The 24,757-nt window shown below is 44.0% G+C and overlaps 3 protein-coding genes across 13 annotated transcripts; 2 read left to right on the top strand and 1 right to left on the bottom strand.

Annotated features, from left to right (window-relative positions):
- Positions 1 to 115: 115 nt before the first annotated feature.
- On the top strand, positions 116 to 5,755 carry LOC101768346 (probable inactive ATP-dependent zinc metalloprotease FTSHI 3, chloroplastic). Of its 4 annotated transcripts, none has more exons than XM_022828468.1 (5): positions 116 to 1,465; positions 2,452 to 2,775; positions 2,864 to 2,980; positions 3,102 to 3,164; positions 3,516 to 3,658. In XM_022828468.1, exons 1-4 carry the CDS (start codon positions 533 to 535, stop codon positions 3,120 to 3,122), a joined length of 1,395 nt encoding a protein of 464 aa, XP_022684203.1. In that variant the 5' UTR covers positions 116 to 532; the 3' UTR covers positions 3,123 to 3,164; positions 3,516 to 3,658. The 4 variants fall into 4 exon arrangements, with proteins under 4 accessions (XP_022684203.1, XP_022684202.1, XP_022684201.1 ...); XM_022828467.1 differs by adding an exon at positions 4,776 to 5,241 and having other exon boundaries at positions 180 to 1,465; positions 2,864 to 3,164; positions 3,516 to 3,716; XM_022828466.1 differs by adding an exon at positions 5,353 to 5,755 and having other exon boundaries at positions 181 to 1,465; positions 2,864 to 3,164; positions 3,516 to 3,729.
- Positions 5,756 to 18,664: 12,909 nt separating this feature from the next.
- Positions 18,665 to 24,137, bottom strand: LOC101759000. Of its 8 annotated transcripts, none has more exons than XR_002678637.1 (10): positions 23,615 to 24,137; positions 23,275 to 23,355; positions 22,964 to 23,103; positions 22,050 to 22,180; positions 21,083 to 21,179; positions 20,481 to 20,715; positions 20,003 to 20,387; positions 19,792 to 19,872; positions 19,360 to 19,708; positions 18,665 to 19,242 (listed from the first exon to the last, which is right to left on the bottom strand). XR_002678637.1 is itself a non-coding variant. In XM_004975834.3 (4 exons), the coding sequence occupies exons 1-4, from the start codon at positions 23,945 to 23,947 to the stop codon at positions 21,922 to 21,924; spliced, it is 813 nt and encodes a 270-aa protein (XP_004975891.1). In that variant the 5' UTR covers positions 23,948 to 24,135; the 3' UTR covers positions 21,681 to 21,921. The 8 variants fall into 8 exon arrangements, 1 of the variants encoding a protein (XP_004975891.1); XR_002678638.1 differs by lacking the exon at positions 19,792 to 19,872 and having other exon boundaries at positions 18,665 to 19,020; positions 19,118 to 19,242; XR_002678639.1 differs by lacking the exon at positions 19,792 to 19,872 and having other exon boundaries at positions 20,003 to 20,079; positions 20,168 to 20,387.
- LOC101767942 (nodulation receptor kinase) lies at positions 19,823 to 21,167 on the top strand. The gene is made up of 4 exons (XM_022828523.1): positions 19,823 to 19,867; positions 20,018 to 20,104; positions 20,187 to 20,450; positions 20,537 to 21,167. Exons 1-4 carry the CDS (start codon positions 19,823 to 19,825, stop codon positions 20,771 to 20,773), a joined length of 633 nt encoding a protein of 210 aa, XP_022684258.1. The 3' UTR covers positions 20,774 to 21,167.
- Positions 24,138 to 24,757: the final 620 nt, after the last annotated feature.

The following is a 24,757-nucleotide window of genomic DNA, read 5'->3' as shown; positions in this document are numbered from 1 at the left end:
TCTAGCTAGGTGCCGAACTGTATTAATTCTTCGACAGGATTAACAGAGAAATCCGACTGAGAAAATTTATTATCCGGTTGCAAACACCATGCATGGAGCTTTTCTGGTTGGGGATGGGTAGTCGTGGGTTGGCCCAAGCACACACATTTCATTTCCACATGCCATGCCTCACCTGGGCTGAGGCTAAATTGATCCGACACCTGATGAGTAGCCCAACAAAAAGAAAGAAAGCCCACGGACCCAATTTTTCTCGACAAAAATCTCCTCGGCCATATCCCCCGTCCGTGTGCGTCGTCGCTCGGCAGGCAAAGCAATCAGACATCAGGCACCACCCGACTACCCACCCGAGCAAGATTGCGGAAGCCAATCGAGAATCACCGCACGATTCCTCCGCTCGGCTCGTCTCGTCTCCTTCGGGGAGTAATTCCGTCGAACGCCTCGCGCGCACGCCCGCCCTCCCGCACCGCCCGCGGCCTTGTCCCGATCGAATGCCGTAGGACGAAGCGGAAGAGCGCGCGCGGCGGTGGCTGCCATGCCATCCATGGCTTCCCTCTGCCCCTTATCCGCCGCGCCCTCCTTCCCGCGCGCTCACGCCGCCCGCTTCAGGAGCCCCGCTTCCTGCAGCGGCCACGCCGCGACCGCAAGGAGCAATGCCTATGTCTGCGGCTGCGGAGCTCCACCCGCCGCGGCCAAGGGTTGCGCGGGGCTGCGGTCGCGGTGGAGGAACCCCGTGCGCGCCAAGGTCGACGAGGCGGACAAGGACGCGGGCGCCGGGCTGGGGCTCCCCACGCCCGGCCGCAGGAGGCGGCGCCTGCGCCTGCGGCCGCGGCTGCGCCTCCTGTGGTGGCGGCTTCGGCGGCTGTCGCCGCGGGACCTCGCGGCCGACGCCGGTGCCGCGCTGCGGCGCGCCGTCCGCCGCGTGCCCCCCGCGGCTGCGGCGCCGGTCGTCCTCGCGCTCCTCCTCTTCGCCGCGCGGCTCGCGCTGCCCAAGAACGTCGCCAAGGAGGTGGCCTACTCGGACCTCGTCGCGGGGCTCCGCGAGGGCGCCGTGGCCGCCGCCGCGTTCGAGGAGGACTCGCGCCGCATATACTTCAGCAAGAGGGCCGAGGACGGCGACGACGGCGACGAAGCGAGCGAGGCCGGTGAGACCGAGAGCGCCCCGGAGGCGGCGCCGAAGTGGCCGTACTACGCGCGGAGGGTGCCGCACGACGAGGGGTTCCTGCTCGGGCTTATGCGGGAGGGCGGGGTGGACTACCGGTCGGCGCCGCGGCCTGCGGGGAGACTGGTGGTGGACATGCTGAGCACGCTGCTCACGCTCTGGGTCTCGCTGCTGCCGATGATGTGGTTCCTACAGCGGCAGCTGTCTGGTGGGGGCAGTGCTGACAAGCGACGCAAGCCGAGGAAGCAGAGGGTGGGGTTTGACGACGTTCAGGGTGTAGATGAAGCGAAGGAGGAGCTTGTTGAGGTAAACGTGGCTTTTGCACTCCTTACTCATGAATGTTCTCTGTGATGCTTGATGAATATGGGAAGACAAAAATCATTAGGCAAGACACATTTCATCTTGAAAAAAGGCAATATACATAGGATTCGAGAGGAATGGAGATGGTACATCCACATCGATACAGAAATTAGGAAATGTCAATCAAGCATACTGTATTTGTGGTGGGCTTGCTTTTGCTTTGTCTTAGAAAATCACTATGCATATAGTGAATTGCAATCACCTCTTAGTCATGTGCATACATTACATCAGAGCTATGCTCCATTTATCAAGTGGAAATGTCATTTTGATAATTCCTCTGCTTTGCTCTTGCATTATGCATTAATCAGATAATGTATGCCTACAAACTTCGGCAATAGTTTATTTCACATTTGTTAGACTCCTATAAGAGCTTACTCCGTAGGTCGTTCGTGACACGAACTTGAAGGCTTCATTCATCAGTTGGCTCAGTGTTCACTTTAAAGTATTTTTTCGCATATTAGAAGAAGCAAAACTTGGGAATATGAACATTACAATAAGATCTTTTGAGTTTCATTGAGGGGAATTAAGCCTGTTTGCCTTGTATTTGCTTACTTTTACGATGTGCCTCTTGTACTAAACCATGCCTTTGCACCATTTTGTTTACGAAGTTCATTGACGAAAATAAAAAATGCTGAGAACACTCTTACAAGGAACAGAAATGTGATAGCTCCTGGAAGTCTGGGACAACAGGGCAGATATAAACTGTTGAATGGTTACTTTGCACTTGGGCTTTGTACTTGCATCTTGCAATTATATTGGTCTCAAATAATGTCCTTTAGTAAGTATTGAGTGCTGTTTTTTTTCCATAACTAGGAATTTCATTGGTCTGAAGTTGTTTCTTTTTCCCTTGCAAGAATTAGTTTTGCATTACTACTGAATCTGGACAATGGTCATTAAGAACCTTAGTAAAACATGGCGATTTTCCAATGCAGATAGTAAGCTGTTTGCATGGTTCACTGAACTACAAGAAGCTTGGAGCAAAATTGCCCAGGGGTGTCCTGCTTGTTGGCCCTCCAGGAACTGGAAAGACTCTGCTAGCAAGGGCTGTTGCAGGAGAGGCTGGAATTCCATTTTTCTCTGTTTCTGCTAGTGAGTTTGTTGAAGTTTTTGTTGGAAGAGGTGCTGCCCGGGTCAGGGATTTGTTCAAGGAAGCCAAAGAAGCTGCTCCATCAATCATTTTTATTGATGAACTTGATGCCGTGGGTGGAAGTAGAGGTAGAAGTTTTAACGATGAGAGGGACCAAACTCTAAATCAGGTATGGTTTCTGGCACTCTGATGGTCTTTCATATCCTTTGTCTAATGACATCACCAAAATATGTTTCCTTGATTTTCTCTATCAACAGCTGCTTACTGAAATGGATGGTTTTGACTCGGACATGAAAGTTATTGTCATGGCTGCTACTAACAGGCCAAAAGCACTGGATGCTGCTCTTTGTCGGCCTGGTCGCTTCTCCAGAAAGGTTGTTGTTGGTGTGCCTGATGTGGAGGGCCGCAAAAAGATTTTGGCTGTTCATCTAAGGGACATTCCTTTGGAAGAGGATCCTGAAATAATTTGTGATCTGGTTGCTAATTTAACCCCAGGACTGGTTGGAGCGGATCTAGCAAACATTGTTAATGAGGCTGCTCTCCTAGCTGCACGAAGAGGTAAGTTAAAATCACTTATGTAATAAAGGTAAATCACACATTTGTTGCTTATGCATCAAATATGATGTTGATGTCAGGGAAATTATTTCTAAATTCAATGGTGCTTTGAGTTGCATGGTTTAAAACTTACTATTTTTGGTCCATGATTGAAACCTATTATTGAGCTATATTTCCTACTAATGCTATTGGAAATTATTACTGGACTAGTCATAATTCCACTTGCTGTTCCATATTCTACCTTTGCACTTTGAAATGAGATTAGATTCTAGGTGTTGGTTTATTAATCCCAAATGAAAAAGGCAATTGGAGAAAATATGTTGATATGGAACTTATTGGTGCTGATCTGTCCAGGTGGTAATACTGTTTCCCGGGAGGATATTATGGATGCAATCGAGAGGGAGAAATATGGGGTCAACGGCAGACAAGAAACCAATGACTCTGAAAGGCAAGGCCTCACCAAATTATTTCCATGGCTACCTAAGCCTGGAAATAAACCATCAAGCCCTGATGATTTCCGAGGACTGATGGGTTATCAGACATTAAGCTAACTTAGCAGCCTTTCAAGGTATGTTCAGATTTGAGCCCTTTCCGAGGATATGATTCTTTTTCCCCCCCCCCCCCCCCCCCACCCTCTCAAAACAACATGTCTCGTATTCTTGACGTTCATCAAAACATTCCTTTAAACTCATTTAATTTGGTTTCCTTGATTAGTTGGATCAACTTGACTCACTCTTTGTAAGGACTTGAAATATGTCTGTGATGTTCCTTACTTGAGACATAGTCCTCAACAGCATTGCTTTGAAAAAACTACATTTGAGGAATCGGTGTAAAATGTACTCATATTTTGCTTGACAAAATGGACATAGGATAGTTTGGACTTTTACTTGCCTTTCCTGGGAAGACTACACTATTTGTTCAAATTTTCCTCAATGGATCTTTTTTATTGGACCAACATAAGTTTGTATAGATTTCCCACCTTTCCCTCTTAGCTTCAGCTTTTGGGTTACCTGAGTGGTACATGAAATTGCTCAAAATGATGTAGCATGAAAGCCTAAGCACTTGTAAGATCAAGAGCTCAAGATCTATCATGCACCTTTGGAAGGAAAAATGTAGCAGGCAGAACTCCGGAATGTCAAGTAATGAGAATGGATGTTTCCAGGTCTAACCATACCCTAGCAGCATTGGGTCCACACTGCATAGGTTTGGGACTACCTAGATGACAGGGTACTGAAAAAGTGCAGTGTATCGCTACCGCTCACATTTCTCCAACAAGTATAGAGGAGGGCATTGATTGTTAGAACGTATCGATGGCAAATTATTCATTTTTTTCATGTCCTGATTATTGTTATGGTTGCTTAAAATGAATCATAAAGTATGTCATTCATATCACTGTTGTTATTTTGTGAGGCATTCCGTCCCTCCCTTTTCCCCTCACAAGATATTTCATTTTTAATTATGTAAGTTTTTGGGCAATCACAACATTTGGAATTGGTTGCATGCCTTTTTGAACATGCTTCCTTTGCTATCTGTGATTTTGGTACGCAGTACAGCTGTAGAAGTCATGACCTTTTGTCTGCTGAACTCTTATTTGGCGTTTTGCTTCTGTTGTGCAGAATCTGGGAAATTGTTGCCTGTAGTTGTATTGTATAGCAGAAAATATACATCTCCACGGACCACAGTATGTGTGAAGGATGTTGAAATCGGTGGCTTTTGAGCTCTGGCACTTTGTGAAGAAAGCTGTTACAAAATTACACGAGGATAGCTTGTGAAATGCGGAATACCAAGATTTTTCCTAGCTTAAATCAGTCTTGCGCTCCATAATTTTGGTAGAAACATTGCTCAGGTTTTGTCACAGCCTGCACTATTACTAATAGAATAGTCTAAAATAGCTTGCAAGCTACTGGTGCTCCTGCTGCTGTACACAAGTCAGCCACCTGTCTGATTCTTACAAAGCCTTGTTTAGTTGGCCAAATTGGGAGGTGCCAAATTACTGTGCTGGCACTGTAGCACACTGTAGCGTTTCGTTTGTATTTGTGAATTATTGTCCAAACATTGACTAATTAGGCTCAAAAGATTCATCTCGCAAAGTACAACAAAACTGTGCAATTAGTTTTTAATTTCATATACATTTAGTACTCCATGCATGTACCGCAAGTTTGATGTGATGGGGAATCTTCTTTTTGCATAGTGCCAAAGTTGGGAGTTGGGGGTGAAGTAAACAAGGCCAAACTCGATGTCGAGAAGTTCTGCTCAAGTTGGATCTGCAACGATGTTTCACTGCACAAGTGTGCTAATAGAGTTAGATCTGCAACCATGTGCGAGTGTACAAGTGAGAATTGAAGCTTCAACAATTTGCAAGCGTACAAGTGAGAATTGGATCTGCAATGATGTTTAGGAAGCACATTGTGTCATGTTCACTGTTCACATTTAGCAAAAAAAATTTCATGTCAACTTGCATTACTGCTATTCTGTAAATCCACTGAATCACCATCACAGTAAAGAACAGACTAAGTAGCTCTGGTAGTTTCAAATGCAAAATCGCTCAATCTGTCAGCATTTATGTATCAAGGTGGTAATCTTTGCTGTGCTCATCTAGTCATATATATGTGCCATTTTCTCTAGCATCTGCTTGATCATTAGCCTTCCGGGATGATATTTTGGCCACAGGTTCCCAAGTGCATGACTAAATGGATTCCTTGACAGTTAGTCGGAGATCGACGGGACCTAATTGACCTCGAAAAGCCTTGTGCTGTCAGACGCATATCCTGCGGCGATGCCGACTTGACCTTAATAATTGGGAAGACATGCAGGGGCTGCAGAATCAGGACATGTACCTTTGGCAAAGACGAAGCTTCTCCTGCTCTTCCTCAGCAAGGAAAAGGGAGTAAAAGGTGGCAGAGCTTTGGCGTTGCAGATTCTGAATGTCATGAACAGGAATGAACTGTATGGCTTGGCTTGGCTTTGTATGTCGCTTTTTCTGGGCTCTATGTGCTGCTGCTGAGGCCTTGTTCCGCAGGATCAAATCGCAGGCTCAAAAGAAGGGGGAAACATGGAAACTGATTTGTAGCTTTCACTCTTTTGCTCCCAGTGCATATCTATCTATGACTCTAGGCGAAGTTTACTTATCCTTCAAGATAGAATCCAATGTGCTGCAATTTGGTATGACGCTATTCTGCAATAGTTTTCAGAGAGATGCAGGTACCTCATGACCACCAAGCCGGTTTGAAGCAGTTGCCTGCAAATTGCAAACTGCTGCAAAGAGTCATGGTGACAATGGGTGAACTATACAAATGTTGTTTAGTTGTATGACATTTCGAATAGGCTAACTAATTGAAAAAAATGAGCTAATTATCCTAAACGTCACATACTAGCCACCACCTGTCTGTGAACAAGAGTTGGGAATGGTTGGAGGAATCTTGCTTAGAGGCTGGTATCAAAATACGTGTACAGATGACAGCTACTGGTCATACATATAGGGAGCACCAATTGAGGACAGATGTGTAAAGGTGATGAATGACATGTCCATTTTGCATGCAGCCCTAGTTGTATTCTGCTACGGAATTGGGAATGTAGAGGATGCTACGATGATGTGGCATGAAATGATGCTGGCACCAGAGATAAGCAGACCTGCATTTTTGCAGTTCTCGTGGAATCAGAAAAATCCAAGGGGCAGCTGATGAAAACTAGCTAGAGATGACCATACAACATACTCGCTAGGCACAGGCTTTGGGTGTTGTTGGCAAATGATATTTGGGAGTCCACAGATACCAATAGACTAAGACACGCGTGTGTAACGACTTATGTTTTTATTAATTTCACAATATACATAAAGATAAAAATTTAATATATATCCCGATAAGTTATATATGCGGACAAATAATTTTTAATTTTGGATGTATTTTTCCGATCCCCAGAGCCAAGTGTATTAAAATGCTAAAATGTACTCTATAACGGCGGCGGCGGCAGAGATGAGATCGAGGAGAAGGAATAAGAGGATTAAGGAAGAAGACAAGTGAGATGACGGAGAATATTGTATGAGACAAGAAGCGAAAGCAAGAACAAAGTGGTTCACTGATGAGTGACTTTCAGTCGCTAAAGACCTAGAGCTCTGAGCCGAATACTTTCTATGCCGTAGGCTTCTGGTTGGGTTGCTTTCCCGACAAAAAGTTCATTCCCATTTCAGACGCCTTTTCATTCACCATCGATGAGGACCGGCAGGCAACGAACTGCCAATTGGTAAACTCATGGTCTTAAAAAAAATTGGTAACTAAGCTCATGCATGCACTAACAAATCACATGCGTTTATTTAGCATATATGTTTTTTCTTTATTTTATTTTTTCCCACACTATCATCTCATTGTAATTAACCCATGGCTTATCTTTTAATTTTGCGAGGTTAGAATTTTTAAAACTGTAGCGCATACCCCCTCTAATCACAAATAACTGTCATTTTGGATTACCTACAGGCAACATGTTAAACTTTAAGCATCAATATATCTTTACTAAAATTTAAATAAAATTTATTTTTTATAAATAGTATGGCTCGATTTTTCTTCAAAGTAGCTTTAAAGTATTATAATTTTCTATATTTCACATATCAGTATACACGTAATTTAGTTCTTGTTGCATGCCACTTACATTATTTTCCTTTTCCCACACTGTCCTCTCATTCTAATTATAGCTCATGACTTATCTTTTATTTTTGTGAGGTTAGATTTTTTAAAACTATAGCATATACCGCTCCAGTCACAAACAACTGTCATTTTGGATTAACCTACAGTCAACATGTTTAAACTTTTAACGCCAGTATATATCTCTTTTAAACAATTTAAATAAACTTTAATTTTGATAATTAGTATGGCTCGACTTTTCTTCAAAGTAATTTTAAAATATTATAATTTTTTATGTTTCACATTTCAGTACACACACACACGTAATTTAGTTCTTGTTGCATGCTCCTAACTATAATCCTTTAACTCTTTTAGGTATACCTACACGTGAATTTGATGTCCCGTTTTGTGTGCACGACAAGAAAATTCAATTTATATATTTGCCAATAATGCATATGAATCCACAATCCACACCTCTTCCCTCAACAGCACATGTATGGTCCCAGAATTCTTGGGTCGGTATCCTTCATATATGCTCGCACTTCGTGTACCGAGAACAACCAGGAGTATATTAACAGATTGATAGTGTTATGCCTAATTGAATACACACATTATCTGAAGAAATGATAGGCGGCAAAGCAAGAGCTAATTAGTAAGATAATTTTTGCACAGCCAGTGATTTAATGTTTTTAATTTAGTACCATTCATTTATGCAAAAACAAGAAAAACCTCTGGATGCATATTCTTACATTAGGTTGTTACGAAGAAAATAGAAAACGACCTTTCGTCCTATGCCTTTGTACCGGCTACTTTTTGACCCGGTGCTATTAGTACCGGTCCAAATTTAGGGGTCTCCGGAGGACCTTTAGCACCGGATCCCTTTTAGTACTGTGTCGCGGGTCACTTCAAAAGGAAATCATATTCAACTCCATCACATGTGCTGTGTAGGTGAGATGGTAAGAAAGCCTTGCGCGAGGCTAGAGGTCGTGGGTTCAAATCCCACGAACTGCGCACGCGTATATTACGCGTGACTTGTAGATTGCGACGATGCGTATATATGCGTATAGGACCGGTTATTTAACCCGGTACTAAAGGACCCCCTTTAATTTAGTACCGGTTGTGAACCGGTACTAAAGGGGTTGGGGTTTGAGTACCGGTAGTAAATGTCACTTCTCGACAGCTTCTAGAAATTCAAAAATAAAATGAGACATGTATGTAAGATGTTGTTGAGAGCATTGTCTTCGTAAGCAAGTACAATGCTAGCTAGTTCTGGTTTTGTTCAAAAATTGCCATAATTTTTCTGGATGTAGCTGCTAGTTTGTGTTTCATCAGTCAACAATAGATCACTTATTTGGCATGCAATCATCTCTTAGGTGGTCAAACATATACGGATTATTACTGATACGTGAAACCACTCTTGGTAGGACGGCACATCAGAGGTCGATGATATACACAACACTCTTGCTAGAGTTCAAATATTGGTGCATACATTTTACATATATGAGATTGCTTTCAGCAGTTTTTAGTTTGGAGGAAAGGTGATGGCCAATGGGGATCGAAGTGCACCTATGATATGTGTGTTGTGTTCGTCTATGTAGTCACGAGCTATCTTTTACAACCGAACAAAAGTGTTTTTTTTACTCCCTTTATTCTTAAATATATGAAATTGAACCCATTGAGTTAAGAATAGTGGGAGCCGGCGACAAGAACAACCTTCCCAATACGCTATCTGGGCATCCCCCTCACGACAAGGCGCCTGAGGAAAATTGACTTCCAACCCCTCATTGATAAACTGGCCGGTAAGCTATCAGCATGGACGGGTCGTCAGCTAACACAAGCTGGAAGAATAACACTCACAAAATCCGTCCTCTCGGCACAACCGGTATATTTACTCACATCTATCAAACCGAGTAAAGAGGTGCTCCAGGATATAGACAAAATCCGGAAAAAATTCCTATGGGCAGGGGACCAGCAACTTACTGGAGGCAAATGCAAAGTTAACTGGACGAAAACCTGCCTCCCAAAACAACACGGGGGCCTGGGTATCCCAGACCTCGAGAAATTCGCACGAGCCCTCCGTCTCAGGTGGCTCTGGCACGAATGGGTATCACCGGAAAAACCCTGGAACAACACGGGAACCCCTTGCGACGAAGCTGACAGGAAGCTGTTTGCGGCATGCACCTCCATCACTTTGGGCGACGGCAAGAAAACTAGCTTCTGGTCATCCGGATGGTTGCAGGGTCAACGCCCTAAGGACATCGCCCCGCTCCTTTACACCATTTCGCGCAGAAAGAATAGGTGTGTCCATGATGCTCTCACTCGAAATAATTGGTTACGTGACCTCGTGATCGACCATAACATCACCGTTTCTCACCTAGCGTCGGTTGCACAGTTGTGGCAAATGGTCAGTGCTACGGAACTCAGATCAGGGGAGGACGACATTATCACCTGGAAGCTGACAAACTCAGGACTATATACAACGGCCTTGGCATATAAAGCACAATTCCTGGGTTGCACCGAAACACCACACGTTTCCTCCATATGGAAATCTTGGGCACCACCAAAATGCAAATTCTTCGCGTGGTTAATTACGCAGAACCGAATCTGGTCAGCTGATCGCTTAGCCAAGCGAGGATGGCCGCACAACACATCCTGCGTCCTATGTCGTTCCACTATGGAGACCGGACACCACCTTTTAGCCGAGTGCCGATACACACGGAGAATCTGGAACCAAACGGCGACATGGCTAGCGCAGCCTGCCCTACGACCAAATGAATGGAGACCTTCAGCCAACGCTATGGAGTGGTGGACGACTATCACCACAACACCGGACTCGCCACGTAAAGCTCTACGCAGCCTCACCCTCTTAATCATGTGGGAAATTTGGAAAGAACGGAACGCACGTATTTTCAATCGGCATGAAACATCACCGTCAACCCTAATGATGAAGATCAAAGATGAGGCCTCCGCTTGGCTCTTGGCGGGGGCCAAAGACCTAGCGATACTTCTATCTCGCGAGTAATCCCGTTTCGGCCTCTAGTTTTTTTCATTCTTTTTCGCTTTGCTATCCCGAACTGTCGGGATTTCATCTGTTTTTTTCCTACTATATCAATGAAATAGGCACCGTCTCGTGCCCGTTCGTTCAAAAAAAAAAGAATAGTGGGAGCAAGTACATGGTCTACTGAAGAAATTTTTTTTAACGTTTGCAATTATAGAACACAAAATATATTGATTATTTCTAGAGTACACCTCAAATAACTCCATATATTACTAGACTAGAGTACAACACCGATTTATTCACTTTTATGATCCTATGCATGCACGCCCCTGATCTCTTACACACACATACACATATGGCTACATTATTCAGTCGACCACCACCGAGCATATATAATTAAGCACGTGAGCAATATACATAACACTATATTTAATTTAGATATATGCTTAATTTGCTCGGCCCTTGATCTTGCTATATATAAATCTTGCATTGGTGCAGATAGACCTCAGCTCGACGTCGTCGGATTATATTGAAGCAGGCGGCATGCATGCATATACGCCCGGGCCGCAGCATCTATCAGCTTAGCAGCTAGACGACGAGGCGCCTCCGGTGGAAGGTGGCGATGAAGTCGGAGGCCTTCTGGTCGACGTCGCGCTCGCCGACCCACCAGCCGTCGTCGTCGTCGCTGGACCGCACCTTGCGCAGCCTCGCCGGCGGTCCCTCCCAGTCGCTCGCCGCCTCGTCGTCGTCGTCGACGCCGCGGTAGCGCCTCGACTTGCGTGAGAAGCTGAAGATGCAGAAGAACGACCTCCCTCCCATATACTTACCTGATCGGTCTCTTGCAGTCACTCACCACCGTACCCTTCTTGCAATGCTACACTTTTTATTAGAAGCTGAGAAAGAGATGGAGATATTAGCTGCAGCTGCTGCCTAGTGGTTGGGGCGTTGCTGTCTTGTGGGCAAGTGAGAAGAGACCACACCCCAATTTATAGTGGAGGGGGGCTTGTGCATGGAAGCTGCGAATTAGGGGTACATAATAATCAAAGATGCCCGATCGGGGAGGATCGAAGCACGGACGGCCTGGATCGTATTGTCAGATAAAGGTTGAGATCCAACGGTTGCGATTGCCTGACATGATAAGATGCTAAAGCGGGGCTCTGGATGTTCTGTAGCGCACGATGTGGTTGATGAAGCCATCTTTTAGACGAGGAGAAAAAAAGCAAGCGGCAAAGCGCTGCGGTTTCGTTTCCAAGCCTCGATCAGCTTTGCATATTGGGGGGCGGATTTGAGAGAGCGTGATGGTCATTGCAAGTTACCTCGTCATTTGCCTCACTGCTACGTTCTGATGCATGAGACAACTTTTTCTCTTCAAGAACCTGAGATGAACTTGTTTCGTAAGCTGTTTAATTTAGAGAGCTTTTTGTAGCCAAAGAATGACGCTATTGTGAGCAACTTGAGCGTGCATCGATGCACTGAGTTGCTTTGTGCCCAGGACGATTGTGTCGCCGCATTTCCGAAGTTGTAAGCCACTACTCACTCCGTCCTGCAAAGAGTGTCCATTTAGTTTTATCCTAAGTCAAACCATCTTATATTTGATCAAGTTTATATAAAAATATATCAATATTTTTGATGTCTAACCAATTTCATTAGATTCATTATGAAATATATTTTTATAGCATACCTATTTAGTGTTATAAACATTAATACTTTTCATTGTAAACTTGATCAAACTTAAGATAGTTTGACTTAGGACAAACCTAAATGGATACTCGTGGGATGGAAGAAAGAAATATGCTGTATGGCCCCAATTCTCCTGGTATAACGGTGCTCAACAAGGGGTGAGTTGTTTCCTGTGCGCACTGATAAAAGGGGGCACCTCTTTGTTGTTGGGGCATCCTCTGGCCCTTAATGTTCGTGCCTTCGTGGTGCCTAGTGCCTACACTAAGATAATAGCTATAAGGAAAAAAATAAATAAATTCAGATGACCGAGGGCTATTGTTTCTTCTTATTTTTTTTTCAAGTGGCCAAGTGCTTTGTAGTCTATTCTGGATAATCCCATAGGTTAAAAACAAATTAGTAACAAAGAACTCACGACCAACATTTTATTAAAAAAAAACATCTTCCACTTACTAAATAACCCTTGGGAAATGGTTTAATTTAATTGAACTAAAAACCCTTGGCTATTTGAAAAAAAATCAAAATAAATGCGGAAAAAACACTGAAGAAATGTTAAATATCTAGTAGTGGGAGTTAATTAAGTCTCTCATTATGCATAAGTCTCTCATTGCATAATTATTGTAACTGAGGCTGTTGCATAAGTCTCGTTCTTCCTCTTTACCTCCGAAGATAGTACAAGGCACAGCTGTGTTTTTTAATTAAAAAATTATATTGTAGCTTCTTTTTTAAGGTTTAGTGCAAGCTGTGATCCTCTATATGATTTGGCTGCCGCAAGGCAATCATATGGCGTCAATACAATACTTCCTGCACAATTCAGTTCTACATTTGCACAGCATGGCTAATTGCCAAGCCAGTACCCACATAGAGCTTAGCTCAGGGGATGTGGGACACTCATCATTAGCATCCCCGATGTTGTTTGCCCAGTACTAAACATTGCATGGCTGTCATCACATTACTCTGGAAAAAAGGCAAAAAGGATACTCACTCAATCATGAGGTATAACTGCCTCCCATTCTTTGTTCCAAAACCTTTGCGGCTGAAAGGAACCACACGTTATTTGGATTCGTACGTGTCGGTCAACGTACGTACATACTCCGATCCGTATATAGGTACGTATATGTACACATCGTGCCAGGCCAGCAATATACAAAGAAATTTTGGTTTTGTTATTAGATGAAACTGATGCAAACTACATTGATGTCGTCGAATCGAACCTGCATGCGACGATCGATCCTGCAGCTTGCCTAGTTAGCTGAAGCAACGGGGCAAAAAAAAAAACAAATTCATAGGTCAGGTCAATGTATTTTCTTGTTTGGGCTCGCATTCTTTATATTCTGCCTCCAAAGTAGCTAACAAGCGACGACATGTGCAGGCGAGAGTTATTAAAAAAATAAAAAAGGGTAATGCTGTATTCCTTGTGTTCTCTTGGAGCTCACGAATGAAGTGACCAGGAAGATGAGCAAACAATAATGTGATCACCAAATCTTTTCTTCGTACAGAGAAAAAAGTTTGCTGTGTTCAATATTACTTCCAAGATCACTTTAAAAAAAAAAACTCGACCAGAAGAAGAAACGTCCCCAGCACTGCCCAATATCTTACGGAGATCCTCATGCTCGGTCGCCTTTATCCCTATGAAGGGTACATCGCATGTGGCAGTAATGGCACATCCTTAGCCCTAAGCAGTAAGCTCTAAAGTATATGATATGAGATGCAATCTCCCCTTCAAGGTGCCATACATCCGGCTGTACACGCGTTTGGCAGATGTGCTGTTGCATCACAAAAGGCACAGGCTGTTGTATTGTCTCTGTCGAGCCCTACTGCACCTTAGACCCTGCAGCGTAACACCTGCCTCTCGCTTGATCTAAGGCTTGTAACGCAATCTGAATCTGAATCTGTCCAGTTGATAAGGGGTGACTGTTGATCGATTGTTGCCTGACTGGCGGATCCAGACTTGATCAATTGTTGCCTGGAGGCTGTCTGCGATCCAGCTAAGTTGACAGGATTGTTGTCAGCATGACATGAGATGTGACATAGTGTGACATCAGGGCTGAATGATAGTAGGATCAGTTAGATAACATGATAAAAAAAGTGGCAGAAAAGAAGTCATTTAGAAAGAGCTGCTCCTTAATTTTTCAGTTATTTACTAGATTTTTTCTGCAAAGGACCCAAATCAAGGTTGTCTAATTTATATGCAAATAAATGAGTTGCATACTGAAAAAGGAAGTTGTTTGCGATGGTATTTTACTAAAGTACAGATTTTTAGATGGCGTTTATAATTTTTCATTCTCGTATATGGTTACTTGGTTATTGAAGGATTGATAAATTTATCCTACAAGTTGACTATCAACAACTACAATAGCAGTAAGCCGAGCAAATTTCAGTGCTGTCAGACTGAAGAATTCTCTTCGTTTTCCCTAAAATGGTAACACTAATTTATGAAAAATCAGTCTGCAATCATCTTATTCTTCGAATCAGCATAGAGATCACGAGATAGACGACTAAACAGAAAAAAGCCTTTGTGGTTGTCAACAGAGATACTGTATGCTAGACTCTCACTACAAGAAAATGATACAATCATTTTTAGGAAGATCCATAGCAGTCATTTGTGTGCTGAGAATAATGTGTTCTTTTAAGATTATAATTGACTGGCATAGCTAGGCGTATTATCGAAAATGGGTGTAGTATTATTTTGGAGGTCTTTTACGGTGCACAATACTAGCATATACTAGTGTTCGAAAAAGACTAGTATGAAAGGATCCGATAGTCTAGATTAATTGTATACTATTAAAACCCTCAAGTGTGGTCTGAGTAATACAGTGGAGTAGTATATATAGTATAAAGGTATTATGGGAAAGATCACAAGGGGTGTCATCGTAATATAGTTATGAGTTATGATATCACTTTTCGTTGCTCCATTTTCATTCTTGATTCTTCGTTTCTTTCTCATCTCATCTTATCTTCCTCTCGCGTACTAGCGGCGGCGGTGGCAGGGCAGACCTCGTGGCGGCGGCGACTTACTCGCACGAGCGGCAGCCAATAGGGGATGGGCTCGCGCGGGCCAACGTGAGCAGTGGCAACTAGCCGGCAGGGCGGATCCTACCGAGCACGGTGGAAGCCGACAAGACGGCAACAAGAGGCGGTGCAAGGGTCGGAGCAGCCGAATGAGGGTGGGGCGCCGTTTGCCGGATCCGCCTCCGGCCTCTTCGACCGAGCGAGCGCCGCCGAGCCATAGCATCGATGCGGCCCTAAAGATTATTCCGACAGCGGACAGCCTCGCAAACCACACGTTCAGCGTGACCCCGACGACACCATCGACACGTCGACGTTACAGATCAGATTTCCCTAAGGGTACCTTCAGACGCTGCTGCGATATTGCGTTACAAATCCTTAGTAATTTTTCTTTTTTTAGAACGCTCTTAGTAATCTTCTATGCATGCAGTCCATATATCGTCTAATCGAGTCTTAGTTTTTTTTTCTTTTTTGCTGCTGTGTTCACAAGGATGAGCCACTGAAACTATGTGCAAGTACTTTACGGCACTCCAGATCCAGATGTACATGTACATTTTACTCCAGAATATCTTTGATCCATATTATTTACATGCCTGACATGAGTTTACCCAAATATAGTCTGTTGTATATGAAACCTACGCTACTCCGACAAGCTAACCTTATTTCTAACTCAATCTTAACCACACTAACTCCTACCAAAATGATCGCGTAGTCTGGTCCACGTACCACTTGCAGATGGGCAACTACAGGATCATCCAAAGCGATCAGGAGGAGCTGCTGCCGACGAACAGCCTCCTTGTCGAGCCTATCGAGTAAATCAAATGGAGGTATCAGATTCAAAAAATTTGTCAACATTTAAATAATAACATGGTACAATTTGCCAAGTAACATAACCAGGAGCAAAATAGAGCATGGATCGAACTTAGTTTATTGTCTGAATACTAAAAACTAGCTAGAAAACATGAATCTTATATTCCTTTTCAACACAAATTCGCATATCCCATAAAATATTCCATCTCATGTATGTATGCCTCCAGCCTCTTGACAGCATCTCTCTTGCTCCCAAGTTCTGATAGCATCTTTTGCTCCAATTGACCATCTAACCACAATAAAGATTTTTTTTGTAGTCAGTGAAAACATTCACACAATACTAATGAGACTGAATTAATTGCAGTCTATGCACACAAAATCTTGTTTACATGAAAATATTAGCTGCTGCAGGCAGCAACAAACCCATGTCATTAACTTGGCGCTTGCCCTTTGAGAGCATGAACACATCATTTATGTCTTTCGGAACTGATGTGCCTCATCACACTCAATATGCAGAAAAGTTTCTCATTTTATCCGTTAGGAATAACTTCCATGGTCCAAACAGCATAAAAAGCAATCAGGAAGAATAGGTAAGCACATACAAGAAGCATCATGAATTATTTCAAAATGACCTGGAAGCAGAGATACTGGAGGATCCAGCACATTGGGGTGGCACGTGAAGGAGGCGGCATCCTGGAAACATGATAAAATCGGCAGGGGCGAACGGGGAGGCAGCGGCTGGCGGCCAGCGCAAAAAGACTAATCATTCCCCAATTAATATCTCAGTAATAATTACTAAATTACCCTTACTGATCAACGGTTAGATCTTTGTTATACTCTATACCACCGTGTGGTAGTATTGTGCACCGTAAAATAGCTATCTTTTTTTTTACTCTGGACCCCACGAAAGTGATGCTCTGGCTCATTGCTTAGATCCTTTCTCAAGGCCATTTCAAGCCGGCTTTACTGTAGAAAAATAGTTTGCCTGAGAATCAGATGCATCCGAACAGGAATTTGCTGGAGGAAGAATCTAACTTAAGAAGCATTCAAAGGTATTATACTGTTGAAACAACACAGTATCAAATCTTAAAGGTATAGGTACTGTTGAAATCGAAATGTGAAACGACATGGTATCAAATCTAAAGGCGTATAAATGCAGTTAAAGCAATATGGTATCGAGTTCCCCCATCAATAGTGTTTCACTTAGGAGCTTAGGTTTAATGTCGCCATGCAATTTAGTCTCAATCTTGTTCAAACGAAGTATCACTGTTGGAAAACGTGGTTTTAGTTCCGATTGGATAGGACCATGGATCCCAAAAATCCAACCGGGACTAAATTTTCGAGACAAAAGGGGGTCCTTTAGCACCCGGGGCTAAAAATCCCCTTTAATCCCGGTTGGTATTACCAAGCGGGACTAAAAAGGTTAAAAAAATTAAAAAAACGTGGGCCAGCAGTCTCCACCCGCATCAGCTCCGCCTCCGCCCACCGTCACCCGCCTCTGCCGGCCTCCACTCACCTCTGTCCGCCTCCGCTCCGCCCTCGCCCACCTCCGCCCGCGCCACACGTGCTGGCCGCCGCTCGCCCGCCCACCCGCGCCTCGCCCGACGGCCGCCCGTGCCCGCCGCTCGTCCTGCTCTCGCCCCGCTGCCGCTCCTCACCGAGCGGAGGGGGAAGGGGAGGAGCAGCGCGAGGATAAGGGAGGGAGGAGAGGGAGGTGTGGTGGAGGGAGAGAGCTCGCGCAGTGGAGGGAGAGAGGAGGTGCTGCGCGAGGATAAGGGAGGGAGGAAGGGTGAGGAGAAGATAAGGTGGAGAGAGAGAGGGGCCGTGTGGGACGGGGACGTTTTATCCCGGTTGGAAAACACCAACCGGGACTAAAGACCCCCTTTAATCTCGGTTGGAATTAACGACCGGAAGTACCTAGTTGGTAATTCCAACTGGGACTAAGGGGGGACCTTAGTCCCGGTTGGTATTTCCAACCGGGACAAACGTCCCCTTGTCCCACTAGCCTTTACAACCGGGACTAAAGTCTCTCCTGTGTTCAAAGTCAACCGGGATAAAAGCACCTGGATGGAAGGTCAGCCTTGATTAAACAAGTTTATACATCTAAATAAGAAATTGAAAAGTACATCTAGCAAGTTCAAGTCAATTAAAACACTAACTTAGCATCCACATATCCAACAAATTAATCAACACAAGAACAGTCTTACCAGCAGTAAAAACAAACAGACTGTTGAAAAAGACAAAAGGTTGCCTGGAAAGAGCGGAGAGGATACATTAGCTTACAAAACACTTCCAGATGGTTAGATGCTTTGTTCCAGTGGTTATTTTTAAATAAAAAATAGTACGTTAGTTTTAACTCTTAACTTGGCTCATTTGAAGTCGTCAAAGTAGAGGAGTGTTCCAGTAATCTAGTTTATATTTTAGATCATTCCACTATGCATAGAGTTGCAACATTTGTCTGCCGCTCCTTCACTTGACTCCAAATGCACTGACTAATAGAAAGAGTGAAAACTAGTGGACCTCCACTAACCCAACAACCCAACAATCCAAGTACACCTGTACATGTACAAATATACTTGACACTGTTGATGCTGGATTCCGGATTTCTGATCCAGACCCAAACAGGTTGCGGGATATAATATTTTTTCCTGCTTTTGGCTTCTTCCATGCCTACGTCTCGGCCGGCAATTGCTAGTCCCCAACACTTCATTGGTAATAACGACTGGGTATAGATTGTGTTGACATTAACTTGCTTTGATCAGAACAGACACAAGGTAAGTGAGAATCAATCTGGTGTTCTTCCCACACGCCCCATAACCTAAAGGATGCACAGAGGTTTGTGGCTTTACCTCTCTTCACCCATTCTGTTCTGCCTGATCTTTCAAACTTTGAGCTCATCAAATTTATCCGCAGGATATGAAGCACTGCTAGGATGCCTCTCTGCTGGGGTGATAGTTGGGCTCATTGCCGTTTTCTGCCATATCAGGAGAAGAGCAAGCAAGTTTAAACCATCAAAAAAGGATATCGGTAATTTCATTAATCAGTTACAATCCATATACACATAGAAGTTACAGAGCTGGTGGCTTTTTACCTAGCAATATGTGACTGCATATGTTTATCTCACAGAGGTCACATTGGTATCCCTTGAGTATGAGGAGACTACCTGCAAGCCGATGTCAATCAAAGATATATACACCGCAACTGAAAACTTAAGTCCATCAAACGTCATCGGCCAGGGTATTGCAGGTACATGTCCATAATAACCGGCTCAAGGTTTTGGTATTTATACCATCAAGCAAGCATAAAGTATATTTTTCATCAATGGGAATGAGACTTAGACCCAGGGAAAGTATTTAAAGATGCTGTTCTTGATGGTTTGCAACTTGTTCCCCTTGTCGTTCCAGGAAAAGTGTACAGAGGAGTGCTTGCAAATGGCTGGCCTGTTGCAGTGAAACACATCGTTAAGAATGAGCATGCAGAAACCTTCCTAAGGGAAGTTACAAGCTTGTCACATGTCAGGCACCCGAATCTGGTGTCATTAAGAGGTTACTGTGATGGGCGGGAGGAGTGCTTTCTTGTGTATGAGCTGTGCGTCAACGGTAATCTATCAGAATGGTTATTTGGTGAGTACTAGGATGACACACATTTAGCATGATGGCTAGAACTCTAGGAGTATATACTTCATTTGCTTCAATGAAGAAAACAATAATTTAATTGCAGGAAAAGATAAGAACCTTTCGTGGATTCAGAGGCTTCAGATAGCGCTCGGAAGCGCTTGCGGCCTTTGGTTCCTGCACATATATCCTGAAGGCTGCATTGTTCACCGAGACATCAAGGTTTGTTGCATGATCTGAAATGCTTCAGTGCATCTGTAGATTCACATTTAGTCAGACTCATACTTGCTAATTGCTATGACAGCCGACCAATATACTTCTTGGGGTTGATATGGAACCCAAGCTGTCAGATTTTGGACTCTCAAAAGTCATCGACCTAGGTGTGTCACATGTAAGCTCTGAAGTCAGAGGAACCTTTGGCTATGTCGATCCAGAATACCGCCACAACCACAAGGTGAATGCTGCAGGGGATGTGTACAGCTTTGGCATGGTGCTCCTGCAGCTCCTGTCAGGAAAACGAGCAATCAACATCATGAATACTGCTATGCCAATGTCACTAGACAAAATGGTAAGATCATAAGTTAAAGTAGGATGTTACATTATGGGATGATGAAGTAATTGATTGAGCTGAATCTGTGTATTGGTCGTTCCCAGGCTTCTACGCTTATCCAAGATGGCAATGTATTGGAGTTTGCTGATCCTAGGCTGAATGGAGAGTACTCAACAGATGCATTTGATCTCAGTTTGAAGCTTGCTCTGTCATGCACTGGCCACAAGAAGCAGCGGCCATCCATGGAGCAAGTTGTGTCCAGGCTGGAGAAGGCTCTAGAGATCTCCATGAGAGATGGTGCGAAGCACAACAGCATTAGCATCATTGAGTCCATTGCATAGCTATTCTATGTAATCCTTAAGTCCCTTGATGTCCAAGTGACCATGCTTAACATTTCTGTGCACTAAAGTGAACAGAACCAGCTGAGTGGTGAGCAATTTACATCAAAAAATTTTAAGGCAAACCGATCAAAGTACTTTACGCCTATAACAAGGGATAGTTAGAGACTAAATCTAGAGACGGTACTATCCAGACTTATAGTATGATGCAGTTATGTAGGCTTGGACATTTCAGCTTCTTTTCTGTCACACTATACAGATAAGTGCAACTACTGCAGAGGAAAACCAATAAAAGGAGATAAAGCACGATACCTCTTAGAAAAGACAATGACCAGATGATGATAGTGAGTTTAATTTAACACTTGAATTCACTACCATGGTCCAGGTGAATATGCTCTCTTTCAACTTACTACAAAAGGAAACAACGATAAGTACACAAGCCACAGTAATTAGCTTGGCAGACATCATCACTTTGCACCCACTAGTGCCAAATGAAAAAAAAAATGGCATGGGTGCCTTGAATACAAAACTGTACCAACCATCCCCACCAATCGATGAAAAAGATGGAATTGTTTAACAACAGAACTCAATGTCATCCATAATACCAACCTCCGTTTCCGTTTATTTGGCAACTTTGACCAAGGCACAAAGCTGAAGGCAGTTACCAGTTTTAAGTGGAATGACGAAAATACCCTTAAGTTAAAAACTGTGGCCACGTAAGCTGAATGGGGAAATTTCTGGAAGAAACTAACCAGCCATGTAAGTGTCGTGCGGGGTCTGTCTTCTTATTTGAGTTTTCCTCTGTTTTCTATTTTTTTATTTTTATTTATATTTGGTTGATGGTGGGACAAGGTGGGCCATACTAAGGGCAAAATTGGAAAACAAATCTTGGGAAGCGTGTAGTGTCAAGTATTTGGAAAAAGGAAAAGTGGTCAAAATTGACAAGTATTGTGAAAAGGAGTTTGGTACAACTTTATTCTATAACAATATATGTTTGCAGCCTAAAGAATTACAGGGCTGTAGATAGGTATAGGTGCACTAGCAATCATCCAGTTAGTAACTAATCTAATTACAACATAATGCAGAAACCAGACTGTTACCGAACTGATCTTCTGCAAATATGGAAGAAAAATGCACAACAAAAATACACATTATCGAAGTGGCAGTTCATTGAGTGCATCAGTATAGTCCTTTTTGTTCATCGAAAGGACGCACAAGCCATGAGGGAGAAAGAGATATATGGCAAGGAAAATTATCACTCCGAGATCAGCTTCTTCACCTATGGCAGGTTGAGAGGGTTGCCGCAGGTATATCTGACTGGCACACCACATACAGTACAGGGTGGCTATCACCAGGATGAGAAAGAAAGATTGGTTTGATTTTTCTGCTGCAGACTTGCCATGCTTCACTCTGTCAAAACAAGGAACAAAATATTACAGAACTGCAACAAGGATTTATAACCGCACATTATTTTTCAAAAGGGAAAAGGTTTTGTAAGAGCATGTATAAGCATTTTTTGTAGCGTAATCATCATGTAACATTTGTTGGCCATCAACAAAGATCAGCGTGTAGTTCTTTTTTCCAGAATACACAGAAGAACAGCGTATTTTTGCATAAGAAGGAAGAAACACAGGTTCAAAACTGTAGGCTGCTCCCTTGCAGCCTGCTCGCCAGAACATAAAAACTGTCAGAAACAGACCAGTTATACAACAAGCACACAGCAAAGAAACAGAATTTTGAATAATCTGACGCCGACACTTTTCCCTTTTGGGGTGATGGGGATTACCCATTTCCATTCATCACAAATGTGGAAAGAGTGATACAACTGAACATACCCAAGCCGAACATCATAAATCTCCATAACAAACATGATAATGAAAAACACAGACAATAAACATAAATTCTAGAGTTGTGGAGAAAAAGGTTTTCCTTTTATATTTTAATAATGGAGAGAACTATAACTTTTATAGATAATAAATTAGAATTACTTGTTTCATATACAAGGAACCGAGGTTCTAATAACATTTGTAGCGGCATAGTGGCGAGGTGCCAAAGTATGCTGCACCACTTGTAGCAGGCATGTACAGTTAGCTACTTATTTAGAACTTTGCAAGGAACATAATCTAGTTTGTGTGTACCACTTTTTAATTTGCAAATAGTGATAGACTGATAGTGCACTTAAAAAGCCCTCACCTGTTGATGTACACAAATATCCCCATGAGGCAAGTGCAAAGAAGTCCTACAACGACCACTGCATCTGAATTGATAGGAGCACGGCCTTTCCACCAACCAGTGCTCAGGATCCAAGTGTACATTCTAGAATGGCCATTCTCCTGCAGCAGTACAATCTGAACTCAGTAGGAGAAAAATGAAACATCTAGTTCATTTGTGATCGGAACAAATCTCCAAACTGTTAAGCACACATTCTTAAAGGTTGAACACCAGTTCTAAGCTAATGCATCCTCCCATTCACGAGGAAACATTCCTTGCTGCTGCATGCTCACCTCAAACAAGTGGTCCAAGAAAAAATGAGACAGCGAGCCGGCCGAGATAAGCAAGAAGCACTGCCTCTTGTTTAGTGGCACCTGCAACAACACCAGGATTAAACAAATCAGTCACGCAACACTAGATTGATATGGAGGCTTCTTTACTCTGGAGCTCCTTAATTAACCCTTTTCTGCAACAGAGGATTAAGATAATGCAGCATTACTAGACTACTAGACCTGACATAGATACCAATTTGCTATCTGGGGGGTGAATACCAATTTGCTAGACGCCGCCGTACGGAACAGTAGATTCAGAATGGCCATAGCAAATGAGAGAATCAAACGTTCCAGCACCCACCCCAGCGGCGGAGTCGAGGACGCCCGCGCGGAGCAGCCGGCGGGAGAGCCAGGCGTAGGCCCAGGCGAGCGGGAGGCCGAGGAGGAGCGGGTAGTAGAACGGGTGGTGCACGGCCGCCATGGCGAGGTCCCCCGCGGCCGACGCGGCGGCCGAGGACGGGAGGAAAGAGCAGAGCCACTCTGCGAAGGAACCGAGGTCCGGGCCGAGGAACGCGTTGGCGGCGTAGACGGCGCAGTGGTGCGGGCCGAAGCGGCGGTCCCCCGGCCCGGCGAGCCGCGACAGCGCCGCCCCGCCCGACAGCGCGTACAGCAGGTGCGCCCCCGGCCCCGGCATCCCGCCCGCCCCGCGCGCCCTGGCTGCTGATAGTGTGATAGGCTGGCTCGGTGGATCGGTCTCCGCCGGCCGACGGAGGCGTGGCGCGCGGTGGAGTTTGGTGGTGCCAGAGCCGAGCCGAGCGGAGTAGGCAGACGGCGACGGGGTCCGGGTTCTGGTTTGGTGTGAGCTTTGCTTTGCGTAATCGTCTTCGTCTCGCCTTCCTGTCCTGATCTTGCGGCGTTTCCTCTTTCACGCGGTTACTGCCGGCTTAGCGCCGGCCCCGACGTAACGGTAAACGGTCAGGTGGTTCGACTGGGACACAGCTGGCTCGTATTGCAGGTGTTTTAGAGGGGTAGGCACGTTTGATTTCCTTTGTTTATTTTTAGCAGTGTCACATCGAATATTTAAATACTAATTAGAAGTATTAAATGTAGACTATTTACAAGGAGAAGTATTAAACGTAGACTATTTACAAAACCCATTACATAAGTGGAGGCTAAACAGCGAGACGAATCTATTAAGCCTAATTAATCCATCATAGCAAATGTTTACTGTAGCAACACATTGTCAAATCATGGACTAATTAGGCTTAATAGATTCGTCTCGCTGTTTAGCCTCCACTTATGTAATGGGTTTTGTCAATAGTCTACGTTTAATACTTCTCCTTGCTATCAGTCCATATTTACTACTGCTGCTTAGTATTTAAATATGCGATGAAGCAGTGCCAGAAAGAAACCTAGTAAATCAAGCGTGCTCCCGCGCTAACTGCGCTGGTATCCGACAGGGGCGCTATCCGAGTAGAACGACGCGAAGAGTACGATTACATCG

Source organism: Setaria italica, chromosome VII, assembly GCF_000263155.2.
Source record: "Setaria italica strain Yugu1 chromosome VII, Setaria_italica_v2.0, whole genome shotgun sequence".
Taxonomy (NCBI): domain Eukaryota; kingdom Viridiplantae; phylum Streptophyta; class Magnoliopsida; order Poales; family Poaceae; genus Setaria; species Setaria italica.
Note: the sequence above shows the minus strand (reverse complement) of the source record. Positions and strands in the feature narration are given on the sequence as shown.

Excerpts from the sequence above, each read along its gene's own strand:
- LOC101768346 (XM_022828466.1), top strand. The coding sequence starts at position 533 with ATGCCATCCATGGCTTCCCTCTGCCCCTTATCCGCCGCGCCCTCCTTC. Across the intron at positions 1,466-2,451 it reads CGAAGGAGGAGCTTGTTGAG|ATAGTAAGCTGTTTGCATGG; the intron begins GTAAACGTGGCT and ends TTTCCAATGCAG. Across the intron at positions 2,776-2,863 it reads GGGACCAAACTCTAAATCAG|CTGCTTACTGAAATGGATGG; the intron begins GTATGGTTTCTG and ends CTCTATCAACAG.
- LOC101759000 (XM_004975834.3), bottom strand. The coding sequence starts at position 23,947 with ATGCCGGGGCCGGGGGCGCACCTGCTGTACGCGCTGTCGGGCGGGGCG. Across the intron at positions 23,356-23,614 it reads TCCTCGACTCCGCCGCTGGG|GTGCCACTAAACAAGAGGCA; the intron begins GTGGGTGCTGGA and ends GTGTTGTTGCAG. Across the intron at positions 22,181-22,963 it reads ATATTTGTGTACATCAACAG|AGTGAAGCATGGCAAGTCTG; the intron begins GTGAGGGCTTTT and ends TTGTTTTGACAG.
- LOC101767942 (XM_022828523.1), top strand. The coding sequence starts at position 19,823 with ATGGGCGGGAGGAGTGCTTTCTTGTGTATGAGCTGTGCGTCAACG. Across the intron at positions 19,868-20,017 it reads GTATGAGCTGTGCGTCAACG|AGGCTTCAGATAGCGCTCGG; the intron begins GTAATCTATCAG and ends TCGTGGATTCAG. Across the intron at positions 20,451-20,536 it reads CAATGTCACTAGACAAAATG|GCTTCTACGCTTATCCAAGA; the intron begins GTAAGATCATAA and ends GGTCGTTCCCAG.